Genomic DNA, 27,813 nt, shown 5'->3' with positions numbered 1-27,813 from the left:
TGGTGGAACTTTTAGGGTCACTTATATATACTATCATATCATCTGCAAAAAGTGATATTTTGACTTCTTCCTTTCCAATTTGTATCCCCTTGAACTCCTTTTGTTTTCAAATTGCTCTGGCTTTACATTTCAAATGTTATCATCCTTCTGGGTTTCCCCTCTGCAAACTCCTCGTCCTATCCACCTCCCTGTGCTTCTATGGCTTCTTATGAAGGGGCTCTCCCATCCACTTACCCACTCCCACCTCACCACCCTACATCCCCCTACTCTGGGGCATTGAGCCTTTAGAGGACCAAGAGCCTTTCCTGTCAATGATGCCTGATAAGACCATCCTCTGCTACTTGTGCAGCTGGAGCCATGATTCCCTCCATGTATACTCCTTGGTTGGTGGTTTATTCCCTAGGAAGTCTAGGAGGTCTGGTTGGTTGATATTGTTGTTCTTCCTACAATGTTGGAAACCACTTCAGCTTCTTCAGTCTTTCCCCTACTTCCTTCATTGGGATCCCCATGCTCAGTCAGATAGTTGTCTGTGAGCATCCACATCTGTATTGGTCAAGCTCTGGCAGAGCCTCTCAGTGGACCACTATAACAGTCCTGTCAGCAAGCATTTATTGGCATCAGAAATAGTCTTGGGGTTTTGTGTCTGTAGATGGGATTGATCCCTAGATGGAACAGTCTCTGGATGGTCTTCCTTCATTTTAAATGTTTTTAAAATTTTAAAATATTCTAGATATTTTTAATTTGATATTCTCATTTCAGCATACTGGGTACCAAGAAGAGCATGGGTAAGAGTTTCAAAGCACTGAAAGTCAAACTAGGAAGGGGCTATCTTGTACAAACTGCATTTTAAATTAATTTACACATCCCTGTAATCATTAGTGATGGATAGATTTTAGAAGTCAGTGTGAAGGAAAATGGAAAGGAAAGTTTAGTGACTAAGAAGTGTACATAAAGAAATAAAATCTCCTGTTAACGGGGAAGGCCCAACTTCTGTTCCCTAGAAGTGACAAAAAAAAAATCTCTAAAGAAAAATGGGGCCTTTATCACCACCACAATTGTTTTCCATCCCTAAGAAAATATCAATGCAGCAAGAGGCAAAGAGAAAAGCATCACAGTAAAGAGCTTGTGCTCCTTTCTAAATGTGGGTCATTTCACACTTCGCTCATCTCTTTCACTTCCTGTTTTCCAAAAGCCTCAGCGATGTTTAGTCACAAATCACCCAGCAGCCATGAAAACACTGTGCCCTGAACCTCACCAACCTGAGAAAGCGTGTCTCTAGGATCTGACAGAATAAGAAATCAAAGGAGCACGCTCAGCTAAATGATACTCTTGCTTTCTCAGAAATGCTTGTGGAGATGGGCCTTGGCAAAGGCTGGCTCTCCAGCCTGCAATATTCTCTTTAATGACTGAGTCTGTGTCAAAGACCTGGCTTCTTTGCAAACCTCTGTCTCCAACTCTTGGGCCTTTCAACACATCCTCATTTTGCCCTCCAGCTCAGGAGAAGAATATGGAGTTTTAGAAACCAGAGACCTATGCCCTCTGGTAAAGCAACCCTCTGTAAGTGGTTTCCAGTGGCATGGATAAATACCAAAGGAAAGAAGTGAGTGAATTTCCATGCCACCTACTCTGGCATATGTATAGGATTAATTTGCCTTTTTCCTGACTGTCTGGCTGTAAAGAATAAAGAATAAATAGGTGCTCTGCTTGCCTGGTTAATCCAAGAACCAGTAAGTACTGGTACTGGTTGGAGGAATTGTATCTGTGACTAAAACACAAATATTCTCCATTGGTCCTTGTGATCCTGTCAGTAATGCCTGAACAATAGCATTTCTCACTATCAAGATAATCCTTCTAGTCACACAGAAACATGACTAGGATCCCTGTTAAGGAGTTGTTTTGTAATTACACTCTTGTAGCTTTACGGGGTTAAATTTCAGCACTTTGGATAGAGGAAAGAGAGTTAGAAGGTGAAGAAAATAAAAAAAAAATGAGGCAAAAGACTTTCTAGATCCATCCATTTCCTGCAAAATTCATTATGTTCTCATTTTTAATAGCTGACCAGTAGTCCACTGTGTAAATGAACCATATTTTCTGTACTCATTCTTTGGTTGAGGGACATCTGAGTTGTTTCCCACTTCTAGCTATTACAAATATGGCTGCTATGAACATGGTAAAACATGTGTCCTTGTTACAGTATGGTGGGGTATCTCTTGGGTATGTCCAAGAGTGGTATATCTGGGTCTTCTGGTAGAACTATTTTCAATTTTCTGAAGAACCATCAGATCCCACCAGCAATGGAGAAGTGTTCTTCTTTCTTCACACCCTCACCAGCATGTGCTGTCACTTGAGTTTTTGATCTTAGTCATTCTGATTAATGTAAGGTGGAATCTCAGGGTCATTTTAATTTGCATTTTCCTGATGACTAAGGACTTTGAACATTACTTTAAGTGCTTCTCAGCCATTTGAGATTTAGGCCACTCAAGATTCTTCTGTTGTGAATTTTCTGTTTAGCTCTATAGCCCATTTTGAAGTTGGATTATTTGGTGTCTTGGAGGTTAACTTCTTGTGTTCTTTATATATTTTGGATATTAGCCATCTATTGGATGGAGTGTTGGTGAAGATTTTTTCCTAATCTGTAAGTTTCTCATTTTCCCTATTTTGCCTTACAGAAGCTTTTTAGTTTCACGAGGTCCCACTTATCAATTGATGATCTTAGAGCCTGAGCCATTGGTGTTCTGTTCAGGAAATTTTCTCCTGTGCCAATGGGTTTGAGACTATTTCCCACTTTCTCTTCTAGTAGATTCAGTGTATCTGGTTTTATGTTGAAGTCCTTGATCCACTTGGACTTGAGCTTTGTGAAGGTGATAAGTAGGGATTTATTTTTACTCTTCTACATATAGACTGCCAGTTAGACCAGAACAATTTATTCTACTTGTGAAAATTCAAATCATTACTAATAGTTGCCAAAGTCAAGTTTCTATAAGGTGAGTGAGTGACTTTTTCAAGAAAGCCTTGAAATCCACTCCTCCCTCCCATTGCTCTCTGTTCAGTTCTTTTTATGTCAATCAACCATCCTCTCCTGAGGAAACCACTCTGGGGTCCCTGCTGTTAGTGAATGAGCACACCTCCAGTCATCCAAGAAACCCACACACTCCTAAGTAGTGTGACGTTAGGACTGAAAATATGAATTATATTCAAGGACTACAACTCTTGAAGCAGAGCTGGGTGAGGATAGTAAGGTCTTGCACTAGAGACTGAATCCAGAACATGTCTGATAAGCAGCCTCCATCAGGAATGGTGTGTCCACCCTCCCTTTCCTCAGCAATGATATCCTGACCATGTCTTCTATGAGTGATTTCAGACAACAGGAAGGGTGCCAGTTTCTGAAACCCAGGGAAGATATCTGCCTTCCAGTGGGTTTCAGAATCTAGCAAGGAGTCATACCAGCAGAAAAGAGATATGGACACATAAAGCCTCAGCAAGGAAGGTCTCAGTCCTGATTGAAAAGGATAGAGAGGAGAGGACCAGATAGACATTGAGGTTATAGCAGGTCAGTGAGCATGTTCAAAACTCAAGCTGAGAAAGTACTTGCCTGCCCCCAAAATGTACAGAAGCCACTATGGTGGGAGAGATGCTCTTGTTATTCTGTCTGAACTCCACACCCAATTACCTGGCAGCAGCCAGGTATGCTCCTCCCTACAGTTCTGGTAGACCTGGTTCACTATAAAAGGGGTTGTTTGGCCCTTCCTCTCTCTCTCTCTCTTACTCTCTTGTCTTTCTTACTCTTGCTTCCTGCTTGCCCCCTCTTTCCCCATTCCCTTCCTCCCTCTGTCCATGTGGTCAAGGCAGCCTTCACTTCTCTAATTTCTCCTTCTCTCTACTTTCTCTTCCTCTACTACTTTCTTAACTCCCCTCCCCATGCCCTAACTATAATATAACACACTGTAGCTGGTCTCTCATGGGGAAGGGATACCTCGGCCTGGGCCCACTGAGAGACCCCCTTCCCCCACAGCCCGCCAGAATGTATCTTAATAGCTATTTCTCTTTTTATGATCACAACAGATGTTCTCAGTGCAGAGATTCAACACCAAACTACATAGAGAACCTTTCTTGATAGTATAAAGGTGATGGTTTCCACAAGGCAATAGCAAATGATAAAAATTTGGGGTGGTGGTGGTAATAAGGTGAAGTAGTTTTAAAATGATCACCCAGGAGGGCAGTGAAGAGTGCAGGTAAGGGTGAAAGGAATGATGAGAGAGATATCTTTATAAGCCTAGGGTAGCCAGTCTGTAATAATCCTGTTAAGCATGAAGCAAGGAAATTGCATCCTAGATGCCCTTTGAAGTTGGAAACAGCTGTCTAATAGATTAAGCACAGGATGGAGGAGAAAAGGGAGAATGACAAATGATTGTTACATTTCTTCCTTGCCCACATATAAATAGTTAAACTCCTTGACATTGAAGACTCAGAGGATAGAGCTTCAGAAAGGTGTCAAAATTCAAGATACCAGGGAGATAGACATACAGAGGCATTATAACTTAGCAACTCAGCCCTTTCCTTTCTGTTTACATCTGAGAATCTAGTTTCTGAACCCATGAACTCATGCCTAAATCCTGTTACCCATTGGTGGTCAATCTGTACATCTGCATTAGATTTAAATACTAAGATATGAGATTCTATCATTCTCAGATGCTACATGCAGCCTAAATGACAGTGCAATCAAATCATCAACAACAGCAGCAACAGAATTACCATCAACATCATGGGGCGGGAGAGCCAGTTCAGTGATTACGAGCATTTGCTTCTTTTGGAGAAGACCCAAGTTTAGTTCCCAGGACCCAAGTTAGGCAGATCACAACCACCTGTAGCTATAGCTCCTAGGAATCTAACACCCTCTTCTGTCCACCCCAACCACCTGCACCCATGGACAGATGCACATACATGTACACATGCAAACACCTCATTAAAAGTAAAGATATATCCTAAAAAGAGCAATAAAAATGAACATGAAGCTGAGAAGGAGGGATCCTGGGGATGGGACGCTTGGTGAGAGGCAGGATGGATGCTAGGACCAATATGGATTGTGTAAATTTCAAAGAATAAAAATATTAACTATTGTAAAAGATACCAACGTTCACTCAAATACTAATCTTTTTAAGTGTAGAAATAAATTTCTTATACAAAATGCAGGAGAAAAAGTCTAGGCTAGGACAGGGGACTTTGAAGTCCTAGAATTAAACAACTCAGGCAGCATGGATTTCTGAGTGATAGCCAACTCAAGGAATTCTGTAACTAAGCCAACATATTAAAGAAAGGGAATGTTTAAAATCCCCATTTTTTTGTTTTTGTTTTTGTTTTTTGTTTTGTTTTGGCAACTAGTACAGCTCTCCTAAATGAACAAAGACTATATATATAAAAGAAGCACTCAGCACAGACTCTTTAAAGATTTCCATTGTACCAATGTGTCATAAAGTGATTCTAAGAGTCACAAGGCACCAACTCTGCTGCAGCCTCTGGCCTTTCAAATCTAAGCTTTGACACTTTCATAAGGCTCGAGGCTGCTTAAAGCATGGGCTCTCTCTCTCCCTCTTCAAATGGCTGAGATATGAAGCCAAGAACATGGGATAGAATCTTAAGTGATTTAATGATGACAGATTGATAGAATAATTGCATTAGTTAACGGCCATGTTTTGATTGAACACATATAGATTTGCAAACACTCCTGGAATTGAAACTCCAACAAAAGGTATTCAAATTAAATGTGTGCGTATATTAAAAATCAGTGCTCTGCAGCGTGACTAATTTATGATAATGTCTGTTGTCCTTTGAAAGTTGTAAATGCACTTGGAAAAGAATTAACTTGTCTTTTTTTTTTTTTTCCTGAACAGACCATCAACATAAGAGAACTGGTCAAGCCTTTATACATTTTATGCTCTAGTAATTTTTTTATTGGATAGAGTGGGCTATTGATTATGGAAAGCTACTCTGAATTTCAAGGCTCTCTGCTCTGCAGCAGATGGCTTTGCTAGCCAAACTCCACATATGTATTATTAATAGACTTCTATCGTTATGCACAGCACTTAACAGTACGTTAACTTCCTTACACTAACTGGGGAGCAGATCTTCTGTCCAGGAGGACTCATGAAACCACATTCTCTAGTAATAGATAGATCCAATAAAAAGGTGCCAATGTCCCGAGGAAATAATTTCAAATTCTTAGAAAACTTGTTTCGTTTCTGCAACAGAGTCTCCACAGTGTTCTAGGGTTCCAGGGTATGGCTCCTTTACTTCTCAATTGCTGCGGAAATTTGTTTAATTTAAACAACTGTAACAATGCCCCCTTAAAGGATCCATTAATCCATCTGACAACTCTTTATCGAGCTTGTATTATGTGTGGGGTGTTGGGTGCACTGAGAGAAATCGATGGCAGAAGATTTAAAAGCTGCGATTAGTGATATGTGTTAGAAGCCACGTTATGAACAAATCCAGACTGTGATCTCACTCCTAAACCTATCTGAGTCAATGGTTATAGCCAGTGAAAACAGAAGCTTTTTAATCTGGAAAATCAGAGACGTTATCAGAGGAGACCTTCTGAGAGTGCACAAGGTCTCTATAGTCATCAATGTCTGGAGTAGTTTCTACCGGATTATCTTCATTGAGCCAATTTCAGATTCTTTTTACAAAAACACCTTCCTTGGTTTCACACAAATTATATGATAACTGTATGCATGCAATACCATACGCATGCAAAATATGGTTCTGGATCTTTCTGGCACTTGAGGAGCCAGTCATTCACCCAGTGATTAGTGAGCACTGATTATGAACCAAACACTCTTCTATGTGCTCTTGGAAGGAAAGGAGAAAGGAAATAAGGGGAGGGAAGGAGAGAAGGGTAAAAGACAGAAGGTAGTACAGAGGGAGGGAGAAAGGAGGGACAGAGGGAGGGAGGGAAGGAGGGACAGAGGGAGGGAGCTAAGCAGGCCAGCCCTGCTGTGTGGGTTCCCATGCAACATCATTGCTAAGCACTGATAGACAATGTGTAGGTACTATCCTTTTTGGAAGAACAAAATTTTCAAGATTCACTGGATGAACAAATCAATGTTTTTTGTTTCCTCCTTTTTTGATTAACCTCGTGAGAGACTGAAGCAGATTTTGAAGAGAAATAGCTCCCAGAGTTCTTCCTAATTTTGCCATAGGGCAAAGAAAAACCAGTCAGGCTGGGTTTTTAACCCATACTCTTCCTAACATTCTGGCAGGCTCCAACAGTCACCCCCAAAATTCTAATCTCTAGAGTTTACACAAGGAAGAAAGAGTTTTATCTAGAAAATCTAAAATTGAGCTCAGTGATTCAATGAGATGTTAGGGATATCTGAGCTGATCCCTGGAGCCATGTAATGAGCAAATCCAAAGGGAATGTGGGAGCCTGGAAATGCCTCTCAGCATGAGTTTGCACAGAAAGACATTTGCCAAGGGTTTCTAACCTCCTCATAATAAAGATAAATTCCCACATATCAGTAGTGAGGAGGGAAGGGTGGTTTCACAGAACCTATCTCTTCTGTGCAGGCCAAGGTATTGAAACCACGTTTAATAAATTGTCATTTCTCCCTGGTAATGTTGCATAGTCTATGTGGCACCATTAGCCATGCAGCTTCTGCCTTGAAACTTTCTAAGAGATTTACTCAGCATTGGTCACTGTCACCATGTCATAGAGCTGCCTGCCATGCAGTTTCAATTTTTAAATGATTATGTAAGAGGAGGAACAGCTATTTTCATATGAAAACTTGTCTACCACTCATAGGTGATAGAAGTTGCTGGCGGGAGGTGTCATTTCTAACTAAGATGTATTGCAAGTGTCTCTTTCTCAAACATCCTTGTGTGATCATTACAAGTTCTTTCACTAGAATGGGGATCTCTTTGCAGCTACTTCAGAATGTTGGTCTGTCCTACTTCTTTGACATGAGGAGATTGATTCGTGACAGGCCCCTGTCCTTTGCTTTATTAGGACTTCACAGTACACAAGGCTACCTCAGCTTGCACAGTGTTTGAAAGCATTAGCGTGTGGATCTAATACTTGCACTTTCACTGTGACTCGGGGTGGGGGGAGAAATAAGGCTCTAGGCATTTTTATGCATTGCATATATTTTTAGTGTCTGAGGACAGCACAACAGTGAGAAGAATCCCACAGAACTCAGAGTCACAGGTGAAAATGAGACTCATCTCCTTCCCACACTTATCACCCTCAGTTAATATGTTTAATGTTATCCTGTAGCTGAAGAGAAGAGTACGTGTCTGCCAATCAACTCTGTGAGGTTGGAGAAGGGTGTTGCTTGAGCTGTCCTCGAGTCTGTGTCAAAAGCACACCCCTGAGATGAGGCAAGTGTAGACAGCACTAACTCTTAGTTCTAAAGTGTGACCTTATAACCACAACAGGACTAGTTCTGATCATTTAAATTAAATTACACAACGTCCAACAGTTCTATTCTCAGCAGTGCCTTTACACTGGCTCCTATTAGTTAGGCTTCTTGCCACACACTGGTGCTCTGAGCACTGACACACACTGGTCACAGCTGTGCTGAGTATATGGAGCCCAGCTGCTGAGGCATTCTCAACACTACGCTGGGGAAAGTGGGCGTTTGCAGGGGTGGAGTCTCTTCTCCCTCACCTGCTTTTCTTGGAGAATCTATATCCTAATTTCCAAAGTGGTTAGTTATTCATTTTTTTAAAAAAATATTCCCAACCCAAAATAGATCTTGCTTCAAAAAATTTCTCTACTAACACTATTTAATTCTATAAGTGGTGCTGACCAAGCCCATTATACCATTCCAGAAGTTTCTCTCTTCACATAATATTAGTATTTTATTTTTTAACAACTCATATGTCAGAAATAAATTTTATATAATTTTATTTGTTTGTTTTTTCCTGTAACAGAAGTCTGTGTCCATAAAAGGAGTGGCATCTGTCTATTGTGCTCTTTGAAGTCTCCCTACATTTAACCCTGGACTTAGCACTGAATGAGAACTCTATTTAATGATCGAACTTATTTTCCACAGAAAAGACAGAGGAAGAGTGAAGCCAAATCACAGTGTGAGGGTTTAATCAAAACAACGTGAAGATGCAGAGATCCATGTATTTTCCTGCTATGGAAAAAAAATGGAGTGAATTAAATTGTTTGATGTATGTGGACACTCATGAATTCTGGGATGGAGATAGGGGCATTTGTGTTCCTTAATAGATTTTTGTTTTCATTTTCATTGCTCACAATGAATTTTAATCACCAATGTCAAATGAGAAACAAAAGGAGATGCACAGCCTTTATGCTGTGTGCTGTATCTTCCTGTGGTAGAAGCCACAGCCCAGAACCCAGATAAACAGGAAGAGTGGCTGATGCTGATTTCTCTGTTGTTGGGCATTTGCTTTCCTGCCCATAACCAAGGAGAAACATTAGTTAACACATTGCTCTTGGCAGGCAACACTGGCTGCTACTTCAGTAATTCCTCCAAGAAGCTCATTTCCAGCAGATTAAACATTTAGAAAGGTTTGGGTTTTGTTTTTTTGGTTGTTGTTGTTGTTTGTTTTATTTTTTAAATAAATGCTAAACTCAGGCTTGTGTTGAAACAGCAGAATTAGAGGGTCAGCTTGTCATCAGACTGCCCTGCAAGTCTCTATTTCCAGACATTAAATATCAATGAATGAAGATCCCTAAAGCACCTTACTTTGGGTACATAGTTATCCCAGTTCCAACCTAGCTTGCTGTTAAGGAATAACATAAACACTTGAGTATGTCCCAGTATACATAGCTTAATTTGAGTGAGTCTTCATGGTAACAGTGAATGACCCCTCTCACTCTCAGAGTCTCGCTGAGTGAGAAACTCTCCTCTTCTACAAAGCCTTCATCTTTGGTTCAGTTATGCCTTTGCTATATTACTGACCCACAATAGTATATGATGATAACTCTATTCCTACCTGCACACAATTACAAAAACCAAATTAGACATCCATAAGAAAAGATTTACACCCTGTAGGAGGACCAGCAGTCTCAATTAATCTGGACCCCCGAGATCTCTCAAACATTGGACCACCAAACAGACAGCATATACCTGCTGATATGAGGCCCCCAACACACATACAGTAGAGGGCTTCTGGGTCTGTGTTCATTTAGAGATGATGCACCTAACCCTCAAGAGACTGGAGGCCCCAGGGAGTTTAGAGGTCAGGTGGGGTGGGGAATGGGGACATCCACGTAGAGACAGGGGGATGGGAAAGAAGTATGGGATGTGAAACAGTCAGAGGGGGAAATGGGAGGAAATAAATTATGTAGTGTAAAAAATAAATTAATTTAAAAAATAAAAATAAAAGATTTCCAAAACACGCAAAAGAAATAATATTCATCACGCAACTACTATGATATGTCATATAAGGAACAAGAACATTCTTTTTATGAAAGGAATAGAATTATACCTAAAAGCGAAAGACAAGACCTTCCCTTCTGTACTGTCTTTATGTCCTAAGCACTGGCCTGATATTTTTCACACTCAGTCTCTGTTTCAGTCCTATAATCTAAATGATACAATTAACAATTCCAGTATCAAAAGGCGTGACCCAGAGAAGATAAGTAGCTTTTTTGAGATGCCACAGCAAATACATGATGGACATAAAGTCTGATTACATGTATATCCATCCAGCCCTGAAATAGAAATGGATCCTAGTTATATCATGTGCAAGCCAATCATTCCCTGTGAATCAGTGTTATGAGAGGTGGCTGTAAAAATGGACAACATGCACTGGGTTCTATATGGTTAATATGTAAGGGATCATGCAGTGTATGCTACTGTGCTCCTGAAGTGTAGGGCAATAAGAATCTAAGGAGTCTGGAGCTGTAGAGATGGCTCAGTGCTTATGAGTGTACTGTTCTTGCAGAGGACCTGAGTCCAGTTCCCAGAACTTACATCAGACAGCTCACAACCACCTGAAATAAGAGCTCCAAAGGATCCAATGCCCTCTCTGGCTTCCATGGGCAATGATACTCACCTGCATAAATTCAGACACAAGCACACATATACACATAATTTGTTAAAAAATAACAAAATTTTAAAAGAATCCAGGAGACCTTTTAGTAATTTTCAAAGTTGATAGATGATAGACAAATAACAGACAGAGAGTGTTCAACACTGACCAAGAATATACCTATAGGAGGAATAGGCTAGAAATCTTACAACAGAGATGCATCTTTGAATTCCACAATATACACTTTATTCAGCATTAAGGAAGATTCAGACAGCTCACAACTACTTGTAAGACCAAGACGAGGGGATGGCATGCTCTCTCCCAGTTTAATAGCTACCCAGGCTCAGGAAAACAGAGCATCAGTCGTGTTTGTCACAAAATGACTGATTTATAAAAGGAGACCATTTTTTGCCTTGTTTAATATTTTTCTGGGAATAGAAATTTCATCCTCGTGTCTTCAAGGATACAAGAAGCTCTAAAAATTGTCTCCTGTAAAGATATATATCTAATAGGGAGTTCAGGACATCTCTGTATTTCTAATAGACTTCCCAATAGACAACCATCCTCAGGGATTTTTTGTCATTATGAGCTTGGAGTTCACAACAACCCCACAACCTTAAAGAGATACCCTGGAGGCCTTTACCAAAATGCAATATAGACAGCCTCCCCCAACTCCAAATGAATATAAAGATGTTAGACTCTGGCTTAAAATGGATAGTGAGCCAGTTTCCAATATCCTCTGCCTCGCCAGGGACTCTAGAAAAGAAGTTGTGGCAAAGACTGGCAAAGATACAGGTTCATAAGAGGATCTGAACTTAGATGCTGCAACTCATTAGCAATACAACACCAGGAGACTATTTAATATCTCTGCTGATGGCCTTATTTGCACAGTGAGCATGTTATGAAGGACTCTGGACTAGTGACAACTTCTTCACAAGTGTCTTACACCAAGTAAATGTAACAAACACTTTCATCCTTTACTCTGTTGAAGTACTAGAGGAAGAAAATAGAACGAGAAAATGAGAAACACTGAGGCCCGTTAGAAATTTTGTGGCATCAGTACTGTCAAAACAGAACTTGAATGGTGAGATCCAACACTGAAGTTCCTGCTCTCAAGCCGCTGTGCTGCATTGTCAAATAAAGGAGTCTTACACTGAGAAATATTTGGTAGAAACAGGTCCTTGCCTGGTTTACTGATCCTAACCTTTCTGTCACCACTTCAAAGGAGGTTATAGCTATTAAAATACTCAAGAGTGAAATACCTGGGACATGGTTGCAGAAATTCCCCTTCAGCAATGCAGGTCTCTTTCTCAAGAAGTTCTGGGCATTCCTGGCCACCTCCAATAGCAATATGCTTCACGTTCCGGCTCCTGCTTCTAACTCCAGGTGATAAAGTCCCAGAACGGCAGGTCTTGGAGCAGGGGCTCCATGGGGACCATTCAGAAGTCTCACAGTCTTTTGGCATCACACAAGGCTGGACAGTCAGAGGGAAGGAATCACGCACACAAAGGCTGAAAGAATGATAGCAGAAAAGAAAATTGAAACAAATTAAATAGGAGCGACCAGCATTATGAAAGTCTTACTATAAGAAAAATGGTTAATAATTAGTGTGACCTCTCTCTGTCTCTCTCTCTCTCTCTCTCTCTGTCTCTCTGTCTCTGTCTCTCTCTCTCTGTGTGTGTGTGTGTGTGTGTGTGTGTGTGTGTATGTATGTATACCAAGGCATATATGTGGAGGTAAGAGGACAGCTTTGTGGAGTTGGTTCCCTCCTTTCAATTATGTGGGTCGGGATTGGCAGCAGTGTTTTAACATCCTGAGACATCCCACTTGCTCTAATTTAGCATTTTAATGGGAATATTTTAAGGTACAGACATCAGAACAGAACTATCACATATATTAAATATTAAGAACATAAATTTATTGCAAACAGTGGAACATATCTATTGTTATATCTATTTAGGAGGCTGAGGCAGGAGGATTTCTCGAGACTAGGAGTTCTAGGTAATACCCCCTATCTCAAAAAAGAAATAATAATGCTTATTCTGTTTTACATGTAGCAACAAAACTACCTCACCCTAGACAGACACCTATAGAAGATACACTCTACCTTTGCCTGAAGTGTCCCCTCCACAATGTAAACTATTAACACTTAATGACTTGGCCCAGGCTGTGCCCTCTTACAGCTATGTTCTGAGTTACATTTTATTATATCCACTTTGCAGAGGGAAGAACTTGGATTCACAGAGCCTATATAATTTGTTCACTGTCCTATGAAGGCAAACAGAAGCTTGAGACTAAGGTATCTAATCTTAAAACTATTGAAATACTTCTTTAAATGGGGTATTGATTATGTTCCTACATATTATTTGGCTCTTAGCATCAATTTTTTCGCAAGCAAAGTTTGAGTAGAAGCGAATATTTCAAGAGTCTGATTGGAATGCAGTTATAGTAGAGCAGACACATATGATGAAGTCAACACTGTGACAATTATACCACTGAGAAGCACAAGAGAGGGAGTGATAAGCAAGCTGGGAAGGCTGTCAATGCTGGTATTTCAAAAGGCAGATAGGAGCACCTCAGATGCAAGAGAAAACTGTTTTATCCAAAGGAATTGTCCACATGAAACCTTGAGATACTACTACCCTGTTGGGATGTGAACCTATGGTGAGTTGGGCCCAATTGTTAAATTTCATACCACTTGGCTTTGTGTAAGTAACTTTAAAAATGACCATAAAGGGAGTATTTTCACTATAAAAATTGGCAAGTGCAATAAATCAATCTTCTCTAATCCCAAAAGCCTTGGTGCTAAAGCTTTACAAGCATCCCTGGGAAGAAGTTAAAACCCATTTTGTTTTGCTGAAGTATTGAAGTGTGAGACTGAAAGAAAGGAGACAGGATGCAGGAAGGTTATTCAAAAAATGGACTGGAGAGGCAAGAGAGATGTCTCAGTAGTCCCTCTAAGAGCCAGAATCTGAGCTCAGTTCTCAGCATCTCAGCATCAGTGTCAGACATCTGTAACTCCAGCTACAGGAGATCTGATGACCTCTTCTGGCCACATTAGACAGCTGCACTCACATGCATATACTCCCACACAGACATATAATTTAAAAGAAAATAAATCTTTTGAAAAAAGTAGGTCTGAAAACATTTCATGTTATGGGCTATAGAACATTAATTTAATAGAGATTAAACAAATTTGATTGGAAGAAAATCAGAATTAGAAAGATGATATTCCACATATTGACTCCCATTCTTTTATTTTTCTCAACCTTAATTCAGGTCAAACGTGCCTAAAACTTCAAGAGGAAAAGGATAATTTTCATAGAAATATATACATGTCAATGTTTGAATGCTAGTTCCCAAAGATGATCCAACTTAGGCTGATGAAATACTGGGCTGCACAAATGTTTTCAGAGTGATCCCTCCATCCATAGGCGTACTGTTTTGAGATTTATAAATTGGGAAGATATGTAAGTGTGCACAAGAAAACATGCTCATGGTTGCTTGTACTAGTGATCACTTTACAGTGACATTTCCATATCCATATGCTTTGTTAAGCCACTGAAGGTTAATGTCACAGTTTTAGATGATGACAGATGAATGTTGTATTCGGTGTGTCACTGCCTAAACTTTAGAACACTTAGAAATTTAGAACATGAACATTAGAACATTTAGAAAATAAAGAGGACAGCATGTGTCATGATAGGGTGTAGGGTGGGCAAGAGGAATGGAGAGAAAGAGAGTGAGAGAGAGAGAGAGAGAGAGAGAGAGAGAGAGAGAGAACTTGAGAAGACAGAGGCAAAGGCTGTTTATGTCCAAGTTCTAGAGGAAGGAGAGAAAGTACCCTGCCACTAAACTATGGTCATGGATGCCCAGATTCTAGATTTTGAGAAAATCAAATTATTTTGTTGAACAACCAAATGCATGGCACTTGCCCTGACAGTCGAAGCCAAAAGATTCAGAAATCTAGTCAACACATTCAAGTCATTTGTGGTTTTAGAAAATAGTTTTCCTTTTCCAAAATGTCCATCACATTCCCTTCTTCATAAAGAAAGGTTTGGGGCCCAGGGAAGTGCTCTAGTCAGTAAAACCTTAGTAGAACAAGCATGAGGGCCAAGCTTGATCCTTTACTTGAATTCAGGGATGGCGGTAAATGCTTATAATCCAAGTGCAGAGGAGTAGAGGCAGGTAGAGATCAGCAGCTTATTAGCCAGTTGGCCTCACTGAGTCAATGAACACAGACAGACATGGCGGGGTCCATTAAGCCCAGAGCATTTTGTAAAGGACTCCTAATCTTTTGCTTTCTTTATATTTTAATAAAAGGATTTTATCCTCTTGAGATGTAGCTCTTACAAGCTCATATTCTGAGGTTAAATTAATAATAATAATAACTAATAATATTTAAAAGTACCATATATGTTCCCTTTCTAGTTCAACCTGTGAAATTCTTTGTAATTAAGGGACTCTGAGTGCTCTATGTGGAACATCATAAATATCTGGACACTGATGTCTGCATCCAGTTAGTCTCCTGTCTACTGAGGTTCACTGTCTGCAGAAGAAAAAAGGACAATGCAGCATGATCCATGCACTCCCCATCCCTAGATTTGTGCTGACCTTTCGTGTGAGTGGAATCACCCTATGAACAACAGCACACAATGAACACTCCTGCCCACACCAGAACGGGAATCGATCCCTGCATAGAAGGCAGTGTGCCTTTTTAATGAAACAGGCGTTAGCTGTGGATTTGTCTTTCAAACTGGAGATGCTGTGATAATTATGCCTGCTTGACATTTATAGATCATGCTGTCATCTGTAAATTACCTTGCAAGTACTCAGCTGTAAAGGGAATCTTTGCAACTTAAAAACTCCCCTAGCTTTTAGCCTCTTCTAGAAATGTAAGGACATGTTTATGCTTACAGATTAACAGAAAGTGTTACAAAATAAAAGCCATTATTGAGGTACCTTAGGTCATTAGCCCTGCAGTTAGGACTGCTTTAAATCTACTAAATACTTTTTACAAATAAATGGGAGATAAAAAAGATCCTGTAACTTTCTAGTAAAGACTAAATAAATCATCTGGATGCCTTTAAGTAAATATAAACCCACAAGTTCATATAAAATTCCTATGTCCACTGTAAACCTACCTTCATTTTTGTTATTTAGAAATATGAATTTTCAAACTGAATTATACTATTTCATGCCACATCTTATATTTTAGTTAAGTATTAATGTGTTCAAAATAATATACATTAGTGTCATAGATTTTAAATGTTTGTTTAAATATGGTTCATATGTATATACCCCTCTATGTTGCTCTGTCTATCCATGATGATAATACAGAAATGTTCCACTTAAATTTTATTTCTGAGTACTGTTCTAATATATAGATTTTGTTTAGCACTCATTCCCTATTGAGGGGCCTTTTGGTCTCATTTGCATTTCTTGTCTGCTTTAACAGGGTGAGACATAGAACCTCTGTGCAAACCTTGGTACTGAACAGACATTGCAGTGGCATACAGATGTAGGATGGAAAGATGTGCAGCAAACTTCACAGGAGCTTGGGAGATGAGGAGAATGAGAAAAGAAGTCAGCTGCTCCCGTGTGAAGGATTCTACAAGGCCAAATGACTGAACTTTATGGAGAGTTAGAATGTTGTAGACCAGAGTCAAATCCCATCCCTATCTCTAACCCATCCTTGAGCTGACTCCCATCCCTTTGTCTATCTAACCCACTCCTGTGACTATAAAACAAATAAACAAAAATGCACTATATATTTGTAGGAAGCCACTATCTCCCACCAAATAAAATCTGAAACCTACAATAGCAATGCCCTTTTCTTTGTTCAACAGCTAAAATATCATGCAATTACTTCTACATGAGAACATGGTACTCAGGATAACACAAATCCTCATTTCCAGGCCCTGGTCTCTCACATTTGGCTGTAAGCTGTTACCCCTCTAAGAGATTCGAGCTGTGGTTTGCTTCAGCAGGTAACTTCCTCATTTGGATTGGAGGCATTTGCATTTCCACTTCTTGTCTGCTCCCAGATTTTGGCGTTTTTCAGATTATGAGGGACTTAATGATAACACAGAGTTCTTGATCTATGACCTGGCCCATTTGCCTCGGATGAAGAAATCTCTTTTAATCACCACACTGTTTCTTAGTATCTATGAACATGCAAAGTTTACATGCCCAAAGGGACATAGCACATATAATGCATATAGGGTCCTGTTATGGTGATGACTTTAGAAAATCCAAGTGGGCAGAGTGTAATCCCAGTGGAAAAGAAGAGATAGAGAGGCATAGTCAAATGGGATTTAAGGATAAGCAGAGGTTGTAATGATGCAGGGCCACAAGCAAAGGAACTCAGAAACTTCCAGAAGCAGGTAAAAATGCATGTGATTCCCCTGAGAACACCCAAAAGGACACAGAATTCCTTTCCTCACTTTAAGATTTTAAACCATCTTTAGTCTCTGGTTCCAATTCTCTTCTTCCAATTCAATTGTACTTAAAAAGTGCCTTCATACACATAGATGCATATAAGGGTAGAACAGAGATTCAGAATAATACAGCTACACACTTGTATCAGTGAATATTATTGGTCTCTATGACACAAATATCTTTTTGTCATTGTATTTTCCTTATTGTCTATAGCATATTCCTGAAGACACATTTTAAAATTTCATGTAATGTCATAATTTTGTATCTTCTAAGGATGTGTGTATATATTTTGGATTTCCCGTCCCCAACCTAATGCCAAATTTTCACATTTTTCTGTAAACTGGAATCTTCTCCATTATTTCAACCTCAATTCAAATTCATGCATAGAAGTATATAGGATTTCTTCTTTGAAATAATTTTCAGAAATGCTTTACTTTGCATATTTTATTTATTTATTTATTATTTTCTATGTTAATTCCATTCCTATTTATTTATTTATTTATTTATTTATTTATTTAATTCACTATTTAGTTAGTTAATCCACAGTTCTTTCAAGCTTTTACTGATTTGAAAATCAGTAAACAACATAAACGACAAGAAGAACCCCATAAAACTGTTTTGCTGTTCATGATTTCTTTATTTCTATTTTTTAGATACCACACTGTTTTTTAATTACAAGACTACTGTATTACATATATGAGTAAGCTTTTTCAACTTTTATTCTTGTTCACTACATTGTCTCATCTTATTACAAGTACTGATTTCTTTTTTTTTCTTTTTTTCTTTTTTTTGTCTCAGTTCTTCACAATGGAACAAGGTCAACTTACAGCACTGTCACTAGGAATGGTTGTGACTTCCATCACAAATTAAAAGCTCTTTGATTACAGGTGGGTCTCATTGGGAGGTAACCATCACCATCAGCTGACAACACAATGACCAGACCATTTTCCCAGAGTCTTCCTCGGTCCTTATTTTTCAGTTTGCCTTTTTCCAGACAAACATGCCCAATCCCTAGCTTTGTGTGTAGAGGGGTGTGTGTGTGTGTGTGTGTGTGTGTGTGTGTGTGTGTGTTGGCTCATAAATGCTGATTAGAGTAACTATTTTCAGTTTTATGATACTAGACATATAACCTAGGGCCTTCTGCGTATTAGTTAGGAATTCTACCATTAAGCAACAACTCAGATGTTGACTAGGGAAGAGAACACTCTTGCTAACACTATGAATCTCCACTAGACATTTAGGACAACAGAACAATACTTAACTCAGAGAGCTTTATTTTTCAAATATATAGATTATTTTCTTTGTATATCATTGGAAGCATTTTGCCTGCCTGTAATTCTTAAGGCTTTTGAGGATCCTGTGTTAAGACAGTACAGGCTAAGCTGGAGCAACCAAGAGAACCCACATCTCAATGTTTTGTCAAAAAAACCCCATCTCCCTTTACCCCTGTTTCATGTATTTATTCTGTTGCTTTAATTTCTGAAAGTCTGTAGCAGGTTGTTTTATCTTGGTGAGGCTATTCTTCTAACCTCAGACTTCAGACTGCCCATCTTGAATATTTGTCATCTGGAATACATTGATGGCTTCCAGAAGAGGAGGGAGTGGAATTTTTCTGTGGTGACTTAGGGTACTATGATTCCTTCCCATGTCAATGGTCACATCATAGTGAAACACTTTCCCATGGGCCATGGAATGTGAAATGTAACAAACACATAGAATATGTTTAATGCAATGTGTGTATAAATTGAATCATTCCATGTATTCTCCACATAAAGGAAGGCCATTTTACCTTGAGAGTTTGCTCTTGTATTCATTTACTATGATTAAATGGAGCTCCAGAATACAGAAGAAAAAGGTGTTGGATTCATGTTGCTATAAGTAACTGGAAGTCTGAAAAGTTGCATGACGTGAAGCTTCCCAAAAACCACAAAATGATCTACTCTATAAATCAATATATCCCTACATTTAATCAACCTCATACATGGTAAAAAAAATAAAATAGGATTAAAGTAATTAAAAATGTATAAGGAAAGCCTCTAAATGAGAACCTATTTCCATTTGTTTGCATTTTGTTCTAAATTACACAGTATCAGCTTATAGAATTTAATACCCCCAAAGTATCTTTATAGTCCAAAAGAATTTTTGCAGCAATGAAATCACAACAAAGAAGTAATTTTTACAGATTCCTGATAAAGCAGTAGGCAATTCCAAAGTAGGGCTGTTGCATTCAAGAAACCCTGTTATCCACACAGCAGCAGATTACTCAAATTGTGACATAAAAGCAGGTTAATGGGCACTTCTACAGCTACCAGATTATAACCTGGGGAACATTTGAAATGTCACATCATGACAATAATATCAAGAAATAAAATGAGAGTTGAGAACTGAGCCAGAACAATGGTGAGACTAAAAGAAGACAGACATGGAGATTGTATGTGATATGTCTAAATCTTTGGCTGATTTTAAAACCTCTCATCTGTTAGACACATAAAAATGCCACCCAAAATATGATGAGGATAAAATTTAAAAGAAAGTTTGTATTCACCAAGGTCCTTGCAAATTTGTGACAGCAAAGAATATCACTTGAAGTCAGTGGCTGTCAATTTGTAGGTCATGACCACAAAAGACCACCAGAAAACACAGATATTTAGGTTATGATCCTTAAAAGTAGCAAAGTTACAGTTATAAAGTAGCATAAAAAATAGTTTTATGGTTGGGGATCATCATAGCATGTGGAACTGGATTAAAGGGTCACAGCATTAGGAAGGTTGAGGAATGCAACTGCAAATGATCACCTCTAGCCGCTGCACTGTAAGATTTTAAAACTAAAGTTATCTGGGGAATATTCTCAATACTGTTTGGAAGGTGATTTTTCACAATGTCCGGTGACTTTAACTTACCAAGAGAAACACTTAGGACTACTGGAAGTATTTTTTTTTCCTGAGACTTTGTAAATATTCTCTAAACCTTATTTCTTTCCAAGTTAACCTGCTAAATTTCTCAGTTTAAAGTCATCTTTACCTAAGTAAGGTTGCTGTTTAGAAATAATGCAATACTTTGTGGGATGCCTGGATTTTGGCTCTCTCCTGCTCAATGAAACCAAGCCATAAGATTAAAATTCCTAATTTCTTATTACGATACATAACAATTTAAAAGTTTTTCAATAGGTAATAAACCTAGAATCACTCTGTAAAGCTGAAATAGCAGTATGAAATTCTGTTTTATGTGTTGGGTGGTGGCTCCTATGGAACAGAGATTGCTCTGTAGGTACAGATGTAAGTGTACGGATATACTGAGGCATTAAATTCTCCAGAAGGAATATCCTTGGTGTGATATTATAGTACACTGGAATGTGTGAAGTATTATGATCATTTCCTGTCACTAGAAAACATTATCCAGCTGAGATTTAAAATGTAGTACCAGTCTCAGGATATAAGAGATTTTATCGTCTCCAAATTTCTCAGACAGAATACTAAGAATGACGTATAGGTAGAGAGTGGAGGGTGTGTGTAACTGCAAAGATGCTGAGGTGAGACAAAGCCACTACAGCTTCATAGAGAAGCAAACTGAGCACCCAGGAGAGAAGAGATTTCTAAATAAGAAAACAGGAAAATGAAAGAGCAGTCAGAGCTAAAATTAACCAGCTGCTGACTAGTTCACTTTCATGGTTTTGCCTAGTTGACAACTGTGAGAACTCTTCGTACTTTTATAACCATGGATTTACTAGGTTCTAAGGTTACAGTGTAAAAGCCTATGCTGTGCTCCAGCTTTGGATGACAATGGTTGAGTCTTAACTGAAATCCTCTTCTCCATATCACCTCCTCTCAAAACACATGGAGAAGGAAAGGGAGGTAACCTTTGCATTACCTTTGCATTGCACTCCTGGATACAGAATATGGACAGAGTCTGCCTGACTGCTTGACTCTCTCTCTCTCTCTCTCTCTCTCTCTCTCTCTCTCTCTCTCTCCCCCCCCCTCCCCCCCTCCCCCTCTCTCTCTCTCTCTCCCTCCCTTCCTCCCCCTCCCTTCCTCCCTCCCTGTCTCTGTCTTTCTCTGTGTGTCTGTCTGTCTCTGTCTTTCTGTCTCTGTGTGTATGCCTGTCTGTCTCTGTATTTTTTCTATCTGTCTGTCTCTGTGTGTGTCTCTTGTCCGTCTCTCTGCACCCCTCCCTCTCTTCCTCCTTCCCTTCCTCCCTCCCTCTCTCCCTCCCACCCAGTGACATAACAATGCCCCTTTACTCCTTTCAAGGGACTCTAATAATTGTTGCCTGTGAGTGTTGTTTTAAATGGCCTAAAGTATTTGGCCCAAGTAATTACATTTGGAATCTTGAGACAGTAACGTTGCTGTGAAGAAAAAATGGCAATATTTAACAAGATTTGTATAGATCTTTCTTTTCACTGCATTTCTAGGAAGTGATTCTTCAGAATACATGCTTACAATAATAACAAAACAACAACAGGCTCAAGAAGTTATGCACCAGAAAAATATACATTAGCAAACATGCTGGAAATAAATCTCAATCAATAAAATAAAAATTAAGCCACCTAGTGAAACATCATGACTAGAAAACAGAAGGCAGGAGCAAGGATTTCACACTAGATTACACAGTGAGATTAAAACAGTTATATGAAGACAATACGAATTACCATAACTTTGAACTGCTCTTACATCTGGCCAAAAGGCTACCACTAAGCTACATCAGAGGAAGAGGAGCCTAGGCAATGACTAGATACACAAATTGTTTCAATGGAAGGGCAACAAGAAATCACCCCACCTTTGAAACAGAAACAGACATCTAAATACAAGAAGCATGTGAAACCTCAAATAAACATGACCAGGAAATAGCCTCTCCATGTAATATCATAGTCAAGGTGTCGAAATTACAAAGCAAACATGGCAATACAAAAAAGTATAGAGGAAAATGCCAACTTACATAGAAGGACAGAAATATTAGAATCATAGCAGATCGCTCATCAGCTGTCAGCAGAATGAATAGAATGAATAGAATGATATATTTCAAGCCCTGAAAGAAAATAACTTCTACCAATATATCTGTCTACAAATGTTATCTTTTAGATTTTAAGAAGAAATAAGGCTATTCCAAGATGAAAACAACTCAGAACATTCAAACCATCCTGAAAACACACATGGATGAATGTTGTATACTGAAAATCATCCAACCATTGGGTAGTAAAGAATCAATTCCAGGGGAGGAATAAACAAAAGAGCTAGAGGAATTCATCCTTCCCAATGTGGTACACCAGCAAACCTTAATTCTAAGATGTAGGGAGGAAGAAAAGACGATGTAATAATCAGCAAACAATGCAGACTAGTAGCCAACTACAGGGAGGAGGAAATTCTCACTGATGACTTTAAAGGCAGGTGGCCTCTATTTGTCTCTTATGAAACACAGAGTAACTTACTCAATTGAAAAGTCAAGGTCCAGACAGAACATAGACTTGGATGCATAGGGAGCTGGGGAGGATGTAGGAGGAACTAGGTAGCAAAAGAATGATCAAAACATACTGTGTAAAAAAAAAGCCTTTAATATCAAGGTTGTTGTTTTAAAATTTATATATCATACATATATCACTGCCAAAAGGAGAATTAAGGAACAGATGGTGAAGAGGAGAATACAGCTGTCCATGTGAAAGAGCGGAGTGTCTGCCCATATACATAAAACAAATGCTAGGAGGCATCAGGATTCCCCATGGCTGCACAGTAACAGTGGGTGATTCCGATACCTCACCAGCCTTGCACACTAAAAACTAACACAAAAACTGTTCTCTAAGTGAGCTAGCTTTCACTGATATTTGGAGAATATCCCACTCACAAGAAAGAGGACTAATAGACAAAGCACCTTCAAAATACTCTCAAGACCCTGGTTTATGTCCAATACATGAAAAATAAAATTACGTCAATATGGATGCGGAGGAAAAGCAAATCTGAAAGTAAAGATGCAGTAGAAGAAGAAGTGACTATCTTCCATTTCTATTCTCTTCTCGGTAACACTGGAGGAAATCATGCGGCTTCCAGTACTTTCTGAGAACAAATGGATAAAAGAAGGTGTGAATGCAGTTAGGGTTTGTTTTTGTTTGCTGAGGTACAGGAAGGGGAAATGTGTTTCTAACTATAGTTTAGTGACACACATAAAAATAAAATAAAATAAAATAAAATAACAATTTGATCTGAAATTTTGAGGTGATGGTTCTTTTTATAGTCTTAAAATGTATCATCTTTCAACTGTTTCTCTCTGGGGAGATCATATTGTATGTATTCAACTAAAATGGCCTGAGGATTTTGCAGTCCAAATGAGAATGGGTCTTAAAAGAATACCCATACCAAATGTTTTCAGGATCAAAATAAAAGTCAAATAAATTCATTTGAGTTACACACACACACACACACACACACACACACACACAAGCATGAACACACAAAAAAAATCCAAACAAAAAAAAAAAGTATTGATTGCTGTTTTAATGATACAGTTGTGTTTTCTGTTTTCCTGTAGTTCCTTTTCTTTGTTTGTGCTTTTCTTTGGTTTGGTTTGGTTTTGGTTGTGCAGCCCTGGCTGTCCTGGAACTTGCTCTGTATTCCAGGCTGGCCTAAAACTCAGAGATCTACATTTGTCTGCCTCCTAAGTAATGGGATTAAAGGTGTTTACCACCATCATCACCCAACTCCTATCTCTCAACACAGATATTCTTCTACTCTGGCAATAAAAGGCAAAGTAAAGACCAAAACACAACAGACATTTCCATTTCATGAGTTAAGGTATTATAAAAATCCAGTAGCCATTGCTAGAGACAGGCTAGGTGACTAGGATTTTAAAGATAATAATGAAAATGGAAAGAGAGTCTCATCAGAATAAAAGAGGAAAATTAGGAAGTACAATGATACCATTAAAAACAAAAGTTCCTGAGAGTGGAGAGATGGCTCAGTGGTTGAGAGCCTTTGCTACTCTTGCAAAGGTCCAAGTTTAACAATTTGCACCCACATGGCAGCTCCACCCATCTATAACTTCAGTTTCAAGGAATCTGACATCTCCCCTGACCCCTGTGAGGGCTGTGACATGATGCACTTATGCAAGTTAAATACCCATGTACATGAAATAAAATAAATAGATCATTAATAAAGATTGAAATCCATGAGGCAAATCAATGATAGTGAGCAGGATAGCCCAGAGAACCATGCCCTGCCTCCCCACTGCAGATATGTCATGAAAGGAAAATTGCTGGGGGTGTTTATTGAAGGACAGGATGGTCGATGAGATGCCCAGCAAAGGACATCCATTAAAGCTGTGTCCTAGACTGAGAAAGTGACTTTCACCAAAGCCCTGCAGGAACTGCATTACAGAAGTGGAGACAGGTTTTTCCTATGCTGTAGGCACAAAAGCTAGCAGGTGTCATAGTCCAAACAGATGAAATGCAATACTCCTGACCCTGTGTCCTTCCAGGGACCAGTAAAAGCAGCAGGAGTGAAGTCAGATGAAGGAGAGAGTAAAAGCAGATTTTTACATTTAGACAAAGCAAGAGGATTAGGAGAAACTTAAAGGTTCATCTAGGGGGGTTGTGATGTAACATAGCATGACACAGCCAGGGCATTGTGATCCTTCTCCACAGCTGTGATCACCTACATAAGATTTACACTGGCCTGTTGATGTTCCATCATGAGAGAGGAAAGACTCATAGGCCCCACCCCAGCCCCTAAGGATCTACAGGCAGTTAAAGGCTGCTGAGGGAGGAAGAGAAGTTTTCTTCAGTGTTATGGTCATAGGTAAGTAGTCCAGGCTTCTATAAATAACCTGTCACCCACGTTCCTGTAATAATTCTAATTATACTCATTGAGTCATGAAAACAAACACAAACTGGACATGAAAGTTGAATGTGAATTATAGGAAGATCAGGAATCCTCAGGAGTGAAAGGGGAACAGTGGCAGAAGTGGAGGGTACATATGATCAAAATATACTATACACATGTGTGAAAATGGCTTTGTGGAATCGATTAGGTTTAATTAATACCTGCTTTATATAAAACTAAAGAGGAAGAAAGGGAAGAAGGGAAGGAAGGAGGGAAGGGTGATGGAAGGGAGGAAGGGATGAAGGAAGGAAAGACACTTCTTTAGGAAGAAATATTTCCACATTTTCATCAAATTCTGTGAACCAATGCCAGCACAGTTCCCTGAGTCATATAGAAAGAAGACAGCTCTGTCAGCCATAAGCACGAATGGCTTGCAAGGGCAACACTCCTGTCTTGGCTGTAGATGGTGGTGCTGCAGTAATGCCCTCACTAACACCATCTTTCCTAACAGCTTGATCATTCCATGGCAGTATATGAGGCATCTCATAACCCTTGATGATTAAATGAAATGAATGTTCATGAGCTATGATTTCATGACATAATGTGGAGAGAGCTGTTCTGGTTCAATATGCTGCCTTAAATGTTAAACAGTTCACAGGGACTTCTGGTGCCCATCCAGGCAGGCAAGGGACTTGGCCATAGAAGCTACACAGGCCAACAAACCATGACCCTTCTTAGATCCATCAGAAAACTAATGTTCAAAGGCAATTAACCGACCCCAAAATTGGAGAGGCAAGTAGCAGAGGAAATCAAAGCATAGCCTATTGAAGAAAAAGCCGGAGTGGAAACCAACCCTGCAGTCATGCCAGAGCAGGAAAAGCTAACAGTTTTTGATCAAGGCACAGTGTAACAGCTAAAAGCTCCTGGAAGACTCATCCCCTGGGGTCATTTTCATGATGTTACCTCAGAATTAACAATAGACAGCAAATCATAGCTCCATAAATCACAGGGAATGTCATAAAGGGTAAATCCTGAAAATGAAGTGGTAAACACCTAAGCACCAATGAGAGATGAGAGAGGACCACTCCACTCTTAAAACATCAATTATCACACAGTGGCAACAAATGCCAGAATGCAGTTGTAGGGGTTCCTTTGCATTGATTGTAGTAATGTAAAATGGCTCAGGCACTTCGGAGGGCACTTGGCACTTCTACTTTTAATATTTAATACTAATTTAATTTGATTGCATGTGTCTATCTGTGGGTTATATGCCATAGGTATGAGTATGTAGTCAGATATGTCAAAAGAGAACCTTGAATGCCCTGCTGGATGCTGGGTGCTTGACTGTGGCTGCCATGACTGATGGTTGGGAGATGAGCAGCGTGGATGCTGGCAAATGTCCTCATGCCCTCAGTAAGGACATGTGCTCATAACCAATGAGCTGTTTCTCTAGCCACACATGTGACAGTTTCTGACAAAAGCCAAGCACTTTCTTGCCACAATCCCTACACTCCTTGGGATCTATAAAAAGGAGTTGAAACATCGCACACAAAAATATTTGTATTTCTTGTTCCTGTAACTGTATTCACAATAGTACAAACCTGGAAGTCACCAAAATGATCACCAGGGATTGGAGGAAGGATATGTGGCACCATACAATAGTACATTCATCAGTGATGTAAAGGAAGAGGGTATGGAGCTAAGAGGGTGGAGGGTTAAATCCCCAGTATCCAGATTAAAAGACTTGTGTGGCTGTCCACATACATACATATATGCACGTGTGCACGCATGCACACGCACGCACACACACACACACACATACACACACACACAATTCCAGTCTTGTTGGGGGTGTGTAGACATTAGGATTTCTTGGACTTGGTGCCTAACAGCCTTGCTCCAGATTCAGTGAGAGGAACTCTTTCAAGGGAATGACAGTTGCCATCATGCTTGAGCCTCTGGGTGGGCAAAGGCATGTACACATACTACTCACACACTACCACAAACATCACTGGACTGTCATGGATAGCCTAAGGAAGAATGGAAATGCACACTGGTAACTGAAAAGAAGTTAATCAGAAAAAGCTACCTGGGATATCATGTCATCTCTGTGATATTCTGAAAACCTAAGTTTGAAGACAGTATAAGGAACAGTAGTCCCCAGGGCATTGAAGGAAGAGTCTGAGATTCAATTGTGGAAAATAGTGCAATGATGGGGGCATGGTACTGTGCAATTGTCTACTCCATGGTCTATAAGAAGAGTGAAGACATATGCAAGCCTTGGGCTCCAAATGTGTTAATATTTTCTTCAATTACCATCAATTCATGTTGTTCTTGTCCCTCCTAAATTGAGACCAAAACTCCTGTTTAGGCATTGGGGACTTTGAGAATTGATTTGGGCATGAAGGAGACCCTTAGATTAGACTTAACATTCATACAAAGGAGCCTGAATATGCAACACCCCCCCTCTCCCTCCTTTCTTTCTTTCTTTCTTTCTTTCTTTCTTTCTTTCTTTCTTTCTTTCTTTCTTTCTTTCTTTCTTTCTTTCTTTCTTCCTTCCTTCCTT

The 27,813-nt window shown here is 39.4% G+C and overlaps 1 protein-coding gene across 1 annotated transcript in view; it reads right to left on the bottom strand.

The window, feature by feature from the left end:
• Thsd7b (thrombospondin type 1 domain containing 7B) overlaps positions 1-27,813 on the bottom strand; it is an 879,842-nt gene that overhangs the window by 545,970 nt on the left and 306,059 nt on the right. The window contains exon 4 of the mRNA XM_021164520.2: positions 12,267-12,515. Within this exon, the coding sequence (XP_021020179.1) occupies positions 12,267-12,515 (249 nt within the window). The remainder of the gene's footprint in view (positions 1-12,266; positions 12,516-27,813) is intronic.

This window comes from Mus caroli, chromosome 1 (genome assembly GCF_900094665.2).
Source record: "Mus caroli chromosome 1, CAROLI_EIJ_v1.1, whole genome shotgun sequence".
Lineage (NCBI taxonomy): Eukaryota > Metazoa > Chordata > Mammalia > Rodentia > Muridae > Mus > Mus caroli.
The sequence above is the reverse complement of the archived record's forward strand: the minus strand, read 5'-3'. Positions and strand labels throughout refer to the sequence as shown.